The sequence below is a fragment of the Clarias gariepinus genome, chromosome 1 (assembly GCF_024256425.1).
Source record: "Clarias gariepinus isolate MV-2021 ecotype Netherlands chromosome 1, CGAR_prim_01v2, whole genome shotgun sequence".
Taxonomy (NCBI): domain Eukaryota; kingdom Metazoa; phylum Chordata; class Actinopteri; order Siluriformes; family Clariidae; genus Clarias; species Clarias gariepinus.
Genome location: NC_071100.1, coordinates 37,404,858 through 37,415,000, shown reverse-complemented (window position 1 = coordinate 37,415,000; position 10,143 = coordinate 37,404,858). Strand labels below are relative to the sequence as shown.

The 10,143-nt window shown below is 38.8% G+C and overlaps 1 protein-coding gene across 2 annotated transcripts in view; it reads right to left on the bottom strand.

The window, feature by feature from the left end:
- Positions 1-9,754, bottom strand: part of plxdc2b (plexin domain containing 2b) — a 140,797-nt gene extending 131,043 nt beyond the window's left edge. For both annotated transcript variants that reach the window (XM_053496691.1, XM_053496700.1), the window contains exon 1: positions 9,428-9,754. In XM_053496691.1, the coding sequence (XP_053352666.1) occupies positions 9,428-9,530 (103 nt within the window). In that variant the 5' untranslated portion in view covers positions 9,531-9,754. The remainder of the gene's footprint in view (positions 1-9,427) is intronic.
- Positions 9,755-10,143: the final 389 nt, after the last annotated feature.

Sequence of the window (10,143 nt, the reverse complement as noted above, 5' to 3'; positions counted from 1 at the left end):
CAACTCTCTCTCTCTCTCTCTCTCTGTTAGTGTGGAGTGTCGAGTGACGCTCCAGGTCAGCTTTCAGAGACATGAAGGTCAATGGAAGTTCCAGTGGTTGCCTCTGCTGCTTTAAGTGTGTGTGCGTGTGGGTGTATGTGTTGTGTGAGAGAGACCGGTGGCATTATGATGAATGGGAAACTCTCCCCTAGAACCAGGCTGTGTATCACAGCCATTGCTGTCAACCCAATGACCCACTCAGTGTGCGTGCATGCCATACCAAAGCACCATGTCTCGCAGTTTAAGATGACTCATATCTAAGTCATGCTTTTGCTTTATAACACACACACACACACAAACACAAAAACACGGCAAGTATGGCTGATAACCTTTGTCTTACATAGCAGAGGAGGGAAAAGCCAGGATATTTGCGCAGGGATTGTCCTTTGCTTTATCTTTTACAAAAGGTAGGAGAGATATCATATATCTCTCTAGAAGTGTGCGTGTGTAAGAGTCTACATCTGTACAAGGTGTGTGCCCAGGGAAGATCCTCGACCAAGTCCTGGCTCTGCAAACTTTATCATGACCCTATTAAAACTCCTCAGTGGATATGGCAACACAGCAGGAAGAGCAAGCTGCTGCAGCTCTATAAATACTGCTCTATCTGGGCCATGCACACCGATACAGAAACCCTGACGGACAAGAGAAGCACAACGTCAGAACTCATACCGAGTGTGGTTAGGGAGGAAAAAAATCTCTGACTCATGGGCTGTTAATATGATGATATGATGGTCAAGGCCAGAGAAGAGGTACAAATGAAAATGCTATAAATGAGAGGGTAAGTATTGACAGCTCAGATCAAGCGGAGTACCATAAATCCATACACTATAGATGCAGTGAAATGTCTAAAGCAGTGCGATAATGGAAGAGGCAGAATGTTCTTCATCTATACTATAGAGAGATACACTGCTTAGCTGAAAAAAAAAAAGGTTTGTGCACTCTTACATTTCATTTAATCACCTTTAGCTTTAATTATAGCACACAGTGTGGCGTCCAGCTCATGTGTGAAAATAATTCCTCATGCTCCCAGGACCGCGCTTTCACACTCTGAGCCTGTGCCATCAGTGAAGAAAAACCCCACGCGTGTGATACGCTGGTCATTCAGTATATTAGGCTCATCAACTGACTTCATTTTATTGCCATATAACACTGCTAAGTCTAGACCTGAAGCTCTAACTGAAGCAACCCCAGATCATGACACTCTGAACTGAACTCATCAAAGACATTGACCTTTCTCCATTGCTCCACAGTCCAATCTTTATGCCCCCCTATCTACTTCAAGCCCTCATTTCTGATTAGTCTCACTAACAAGCCGATCACACGGCTGTTTAGTCCCTATTTAGTGAGTTCTCATCACACTGCGTGTGTATGGACCATGCAACTTCATCAAGAGTTTGAGTGATCGGCATGTCTTAAATTCCCATAAATGCACCAACAGGATTAGTTTAGTTTATGCATGATATAATGTCATCAGGACTGAATGACAGTTGTTTGTAAAGATTCACACACGTCACCTGAGTAGAGAATATCTAAGAACATATACTACTGTATATGCACACTATCAAATATGGTCAGTTACTGCACTTATTATTAGCACAAGAGGAAATGCAAGTAATGGAAACCTACTCCACCCATCACTTGTCCTTTAGCCAACAGTATTCATACACAGACTCATCTGTAGCAAAATACTGTTGTGGATTGTTATGTGGTGGGGACTGCATTGAATGCCAGGAAATCATGCTTTGTAAAGTGAAAATGGAGAAAGTGCAAATGTTTTCATACGCCATGGCTCTTGAATGGCTAGGGGAAAGGGGAAATGTTATTATTTATAACGTTACTATTCAAGTTATTATTTATTTTTGTTTAGAGGTGTGTGATTGAACCTATTATGCAATTCAACTGGTCATTTGTTGGTCGATTTGATTTAGTGAATTGCTGGGGGATTTTTCAAATCAAAATCAATATACACTTATTAACTGTAGGTAAACTTACAAACGTTAAATAATCCATGTATTAGTTGTTTTTTACACAGAAAAAAGCAAAAATAAAAAAACATGCAAACCACTTGGTCTATGTTCTGTACCTTCCATTCATTTGTTTTTCATTATAAAAACCAAAATAATATTAATAAAGTCTTAGTGTTCTTTACCAAAACCAAGTAAAACATAAAAAAACAAGTGCTAACTTCCATTTTTGTGTTTTAATCTTTTTTTTTTACTTTAGCAACCCGGATATAAAAAAGTACAGGAAACAGTTTAACGCACATTCAACTTATTTAACTATTTACTATTTGTTAGCCCTTGAGTAGGGATTCCTATATTTTTTATTTATGGGAAACAAGTTATTGATCGTCAAAGAGGAAGACATGACTGCTGATATCAATTTTATATATAAAACCTGCATAGCCTTTAAGAGAGCATCTTTTCCCCACACATACCTGTCCAGTAGTCTTTTACGTCACCTTGTGCTTGCGTACAATACCAACAAGGTTCACATTTTTTAAAAGATAGGGTTTTGAAATGTGTAAAAGCCTAATTACCCAGTGCAGCTGGCTTTTATGGTTACTGTACATGTTTTTGCTTTCTTAGGGTAAATGTCATGAGAATTGCAATACACCCCAGATAAAAATTCATTAGTCAATTAAAAAAGTTTTTTAACACAACATGTGAGGAAACAAGTACAAACCTCTGGGTCCTGCCACATTTAAAAAAGCATTTGTTTTATTTTTAATTTTTGATTTGAGCACTCAATCAGAAATCGAAATGCGTTGTTATCCGTTCGTACTGTACATGTGGTCTTGGAAACAACAATTAAAAAACACGGGATTTTGTTTTTTCGGTTTAATATTGAAAAACGAATAAATAAAAGAGACACAGACCCCACTTAAATTGCATTCATGCTTTTCAGGGAACACAAAATGAAATAAAATGTCAGTTATTCAGCAAAAGTAAAGTAATTGATAAAATAAGGGATGTGGAATGTTGCTCTTCACTTTTTTTTTCGTTTTGCATTCGAGCACAAAATCGTAAATTGGAAAACAGAGCAGGTACATATTTATTTATTTTGGTTTGGTCTTGTTTTTTAATGTTTGGTTTGATGGTTGGTGAAATGATCAAAAATTTACAAATTCCTTAAAAATATGTACAGTATGCCACAGCTTTGGCAGAAAATTCAAACCACTTGTACTGTCTAGTCTGCATAATACTCTCATTTTGCAATATTCTGCTTGCCTCTTCCTCTTCTACTTTTGAGTTTATGGGTGGTTAGTGCAATATTGTGTCGCTGGGTGGCTCCGTGCAATAGAGTATGGAGCAGAATATTGCAAGACAAAAAACATTATTGTTTTGTACAGGACCTGACATTTAAACAATCTAAACGAGTTACACAGCATTTCAATGCTTATTGAATACTTTCAAAGTTGTAAATATTTTTCTCCATTTTATTTAGAAAATTATAGCTGCTTTAGCCAAAACAGACAATGAACATTGGTACAACTGAATTGAATTGGCCAAAAATCTGAGTCTACCTACAGTATGATTATCAGCATGTCCATTGTATGGCCATGACATTGTAGTATAGAGTTGTGAAATTATTTCATTGAAAAGGCTGCAAATTATTACAGGTAATATATGCATAGTCAGGAATTCATGTATTGTATTTATGAATATGTCAATAATTTTTGTATTTCTGGTGTATATAAGTTTTGCCATTATATGGTGTTAGTCTAGATTAATATGTTTGAACACAAAATGGTTTGTTTAATAGTTACTGTACATATCACAGTTTAAATCTCAATCACTATATCTGTCAAAATAATTACAAAGTGATTTTCTGATTAAATCGTGCAGCCCTACACTAAGATCATCCATCAATGCTTGGAAAAAAACATGACTAAAGATAACCAAAAGTAAGAAACCAACTGTTCTGATTTGATGGAAGCAGAAAAAACCTTAGCAAGTACAGTATAACTTCTGACATGTTTTTGGAAGTTCGGCAGAAACAAACAACACTCCATATAGACTGCAACCTGAGCTCAAGATCATAGCAAGGTCTCTAGAGTACGGAGATGTCAAAGCTTACTTCTACTCCCCCACTATTCATTTTAACATCCAATTTGAGCAGATGTTTTTGATAAGCTATGAAACCTAACTTAATGTCATGTTAATATAAATTCACATTCTTTTGAAATTGTCATATTTGTCATAGGGGTATGCAAAATCTTGCAATCTAAACTGTAAACTTCAAAAAATAAGCAATAGGGATTTATACATACGACAACATACAGACAAAATCACAGACCGACCAGAACAGCTGTGTTCATAGCATGTCCAATAATACTCCATACGCATGAAATGTATAACTCGATAACTGCCTAGCTGGGAAACCGCAGGTGTCTATTTCTGTCATATTCCATTATGTGACAGAGCAGAAAAGAGCTCTTATTATGCAAATTTCTGTCTCATAAATTGCCTTCTGTCACTGCGATGCCTAAATGAAAGGACAACAAAGCCATCAGTAGGAACAACCTTCCTGTGATGACTTCTTGCCATTTCTTGTGGGACAAAATTAATAATTTCTAGGTTGCCCTTGAATAGCAAGAATGAGCAATTCATAATATAGGGATTGATGATAACCAAGAGAAAAAGCCTCATCTTAGACATTATAAACATAGACTCATATAGCCCACTTCATACAATCAGGTGGTTTTACATACTGTATACTGAATTATTTGATAGCTCCTTGTTTAAAGGCACTGTGTACAGCTAAACAGACATGAAAACTTTCTGAAGCTCAGTGACGAAGGGTGTTCAAGTCAAAGCGGGACTTGCGATGAGATTTCTCTTGAATGAAGCGAAACTGAACGACATTTACAGAAGACATTTACAGTTCTGTCTTAGTCCTGACTCCAAGCCTTTTCCTGGGAGACCAGCGTTTCAGATGTAAAGCAGGCAGCCCCATCATGGCTCTACTGGGAAAACCTTCTAACTTGATGGTATCCAAGCACTAGTGAAACACTGGGATAAGTGCATTAGTGCATTATATAGAGAGATAAAGGTACTTTTTTTCTCTCATAATTAAGTTCTAAGTTTAAATACACAATGAAGAGACACAAATTATTAGCCAGGTCAGGTTTGGTTAAAAGGAAAGTCAAAATAACAAAAATAAAAGTAACCTCAAATGCATATGTGTTACAACATATGTTGTTACATTGAAAATATTCCTACTACTGTATGTATGGGCCGAAAATCAGCAACAGCAAACATGGAGAGCTGTGTGTATCAGTCAGTGCCCCCTACCCTCAGCAGTTAACATCAAAAAGCAATATACCACTAAGTAGTCTAGCAGACATTTTTTTCTGCTTAGCTTTGAAAAGCAAAACCAGTTCTACCAGACTGTGGATGGATCCTTTAAAAAAAAAATAATAATACTTCTGTCTTCATTTTGTTAGTTGCACTGCTTTTTATTTTTTTCTCCTTTTTTAATGATATGTTGATTCCTAGAATTAGCGCACCCTGTCAATGAAAGTATTGTGACCATGTGATCAGTGTGCTTTTATTCATCGTTACATCCCTACTAGCTATCTTAGTTAGCTAATATAAGGTTTTTGCTAAAAATTTGTAGCTGCTAAACCAAGCTAACGCAGCACGGTGGCTTAGTGGTTAGCACAGTCGCCTAGCACCTCCAGAGTCTGGGTTCATTTCCCGCTTTTGGTCTGTGTGCATGGAGTTTGCATATTCTCCCCATCCTTGGTGGGTTTTCTCCCACAGCCGCTCCCAAATTGCCCATGATGTAGGAATAAACGTGTCAGTGTGTGTGCCCACTGATAGACTGCCAGCCCATCCATGGTGTACCAAGACTCGCACCCTCCTGTGACCCTGTATACTGGATATATCGGTATTGACGATGAGTGAGTGAACCTACAGTAGCAATGCAACTATAATCTGATACATCATGCCTGAGAAGCCTGAGAAGATCCTAAATAGGAGAAAACCAACGTTTTCTCTGTACACTTCTGTACTCAACTAATATATATGGTAGTAAAGCTTTGCAAGCTTTTAGAATTTGCAGATATACAAAAAGTGGTGAACCAGTATCTATGCTAGTAATAAGAGTGAACTTAAATACCTTTGTACATAACAAGGTCGTACATTACATTTAAAGTGAGTATCATCAATCAATACTGCTGTCACAAGAAAAAAAAATATACTGCTTCTTTCCATGATTGATGGAAAGGCAGTTTAGATGACATGACTCAAGGAATGTTTAACATGTTTCATATGCGTGACTGTGTTCTGTTCCATTCCACAGACCTTTGGGAGTTTGGGGAGTTGGTTACCATTCTATAATCGATCATCTATTTGAGAAACTCAATTGATGTTTGATTAATAACCTGTTTAACGTCCTTAGAGTGGCTCAGCAGTAACAAGTTCGCCCTATCATCCGGAGATCGCAAGTTCGAATCCTGGTGATGCTGTAGCATCCGGCATCTGGGGAGTCTAGAAAGAGCTTGGACAATCAACTGATTGGATGTGGGAAGGGATGGGTGGCATACTAGCACTCTCACAGCAATAATCATGACGCTAGCCAATCATGGGAATCTGTGAGCTCTCAAAAGCGAAACGAGCGGATAGAACTTTTCTCTGCATGTTTTACACCACTCAGTACAGTTCCAAAAGATGTGGTTGGCTGGCATCAAACATGTGATAGCCTTCGATAGCCTGGATGGTGGCTGTAGCCTTAATGGGGAATTGGGTACAACTAAGAATTAGGAAAGAAAATTCTGAAAAATCCAAATAATTCTGTGGTACACAAACCTGTGGGAGTATTTTTCCAGGTAAAGAAAATGGTTAAATTGGTACTGAATACACTGTATAATACACTGTAAAATATTCCAACCTGATTTAGCTCAGAGAGACTGCAAAGGCTTCTTTTAAATCTGATCTTTTGTCAGTTATTCTGTACTGTATTTATATGCATGTATGTTTCTGCCACACAGCATTTGCATGGGTGCACGTAAAAGAATTTTTAACAATTTAATTCGATTGTTGCTTTTCATAATCGAGAGCTTGAGATGCACATGAAATCAACCCAGCGATAAGGTCTACCAAGTCAAGTATTCCAGACCCTGGCTCTGAATTCACACAGAACAATATAGTCCTCCAGAGCCATTCACCCATCCCCATCACCAGGTGCAGGATTTTTACTAATTCAGCCCCACTTCCTCATCCAGCTGCATCTAATGCAAAAAATGACGAGGCATGCAAAAGGAAAGTGGAGATGTAGATTTACCGTTAGTTCACTTATGAATTTTTTACTGCACTAGCGTCTTGTCAGAGCTCACAAAGAGGTTAATGATTGTTTTATTTATTGATATAGATTATAATACTGTACAAGCATAGTTCCTGTATAACTAACAGAACTCATACAATATGTAACCACACAAAACCATTACTAGGTTACAACCAAAATGTGTTTTAAGGAACGTGCATTTAATACACACATCAACAGAACTGAATTTAAACAGACAGTATTCGAAAATCATGTTTTTGCCCGAAACCCAACTAAATGCTCCTGAACGATACTACAGGTTCTACACTTCAACAAGTTAAGTCCAGAACCCTAAAGGGTTGTTTGGTTTATCCTTCTGGAAAACCCTTAATAAATCCTCTTTGAGAAGCCTGTCGGATTTCAGGATTCAAAGAACCCACGATAAACCATTTTAGATAAAGAGCACAAACACTGGCTATATAACTGTCCTTGACCATCCATCTAAGAGCAGCATGCTTTAAGTATTCGGTATATATAGTACAGTATAATTGTGACAGAATGCACATCCAGCATATACCATAAACACATGCTCACAACTACAACAGACACAACATATCAACCATGTTTTTCTCAGATGGAACTGTTTTTTTCTAGTCGAGAAGGAAACACATCCTGGGTATGGAAGCACTTAATACGCAGGTATGCAAGCCAAGTTTCTGGGGATGATTTGGGAGCAGATTAAAAAAACAAGCCATGAAAAAGTGTAGTGTTGATTGATGACATTGTATCGATACGCAATAAAAACCTGATAATAACACTGCAAGGCAGCTGCTTTAAAAAAAAGAAGCACTGCTTAAATAGTGAATGAATGTAAACCCAGACTAAGTCACTGGGTTTATTCAAATAAATGTATACCTCTGTGTTCCAGGTAGCTACACCTGCCTGTTTACACTTCAGAGAAAATTGCTATGTCGGAGCTGTTTACTTCATCTCTTATGTTTTTTTGTGTGTGTGTCTGTAGCCCAGTAATAGTTATGGACAATTTTAAATGCCCCAGAACATATCCAAACACTTTAATGACAACATTTGGAATTCATTTATTTTAATCGATCCTCTGGGTGCTGAAGCATCAACCATGTTACTGAAGCATCAGATGTGATGATGGGTGTTTCAAACAAGAGCAAAATCAGCCACCTGGTGTGTTAGTGGAGTGTAACAGAGGAACACACAAACACGCACTCACACTGTCACACAGTTGGCAGCTCAAAGCAGGTTGTAGATAAGAGGTTGATGAGAAAGATGAGGACGATCCCCCACCTAATCAGGCTGACACAGGGGGCAGGAACAGGGTTCTACAATATATATTTTTAGAGGGTTTCCATGGGAATAAACATTTTAGGGTGTTTATTAAAACAAGCTTAAGCTTTTGTGTGTGTGTGTGTGTGTGTGTGTGTGTATACACTGAGTAAATAAAGTCAATGGTACCCTAATTTGGCAAAACCATCATGGATGAGGAAGCTACACAAACATAGCTATATTAGTAAACTCCGTTTCCATGCATGCACCCAAATACACACACACACACACATATAGGCACGCGCACAAGTGCACCGTGCACCACCAGCAAATCCCATTATACTGTACAATGCCCTGTGATCTGATCTGGACGCAGGCACTGACTTTATTCAATAGCAATCAAAGTTTAATTCTAAGAACATTTTCAACATTCTTCATATATTATTGGTTAAAATAAATAAATAAATAAATAAATACCCCTGATTATGGGCTGCAGATGTTTACATGCATCTGGACTTGTAGAATGTACAAACACAACAGATGTTTTTTTTTTTTTTTTGCTGTTGTTTGTTTTTGCTTTGCAGAAAGACTACCTGATTATACAAACTTGCATCTCATAGACCTCAGATTATTCGATTATTTGCATGCATGCCTGCAAGCGTGATGAGATGAACAGGACAATCATAACCAGATTAAAACAGTACGAGTGAAAATGAAGCTGCCTTAAGGTTTAAATCCGATCCCAAGCCTCAATCTCGTTTTTTTTCCCCCACTGCAGTTAAAAACAAGAAACTAACCAAGTAAGTGCCCCGTGTGTACCTACCATCCGTGGTTAATTCCCCGCGTGTGATCTGGAACAGACTTCCGAGAGCGTGCAGAAGTAACACAACTCCAAGCATGAGGTCGAGCGCCTTCGCCCCCGCCATGACCGAGAAGATCTGCGTGTGATCTGATCAGATCTAATGCGATCCTCTTAAACTCTTTAAACGCGAGCGCAGACGAGACTGAAAGCAAGCGCGTGAATCCTCGCACCTCCTCGCGCTCTCTTCTCTCCGGCGCGCGCTCTCTCCGCTCTGCTCCACAACTCCACACTGCTCGAGCGGACCTGGATGTGCGCGCGCTTGTATCGCGCGCTCTCTCCCTCTCCCTCTCTCTCTCTCTCTCTCACACACACACACACACACACACTCGCTCACTCAGCGTGTGTCTGAGTGTGTGTAGGATTTTTCGCCGGAAAATCACCAGTGCAACGGGACCCACTTATAAACAGTTGTGTCATCAAACAACAGAGCACGCACGCGCACACACCACTGCTGCTCAGATGCAGAATTCTCTCTCTCTGTGCGCGCGTGCGTGTATGTTTACACACTGATCAGCTATAACATTATGACCACCTGCCTAATATTGAGTCCCGCTTTGCCACCATAACAGTAATGCCATTTTAACGAGATACTGCTGCTGACCCAGTTGTCTACAATTCGGCCCTTCTCACAGTAGCTCCATTTTCAATATCTCGTTGGGATGGAAGTGGGTGGGATA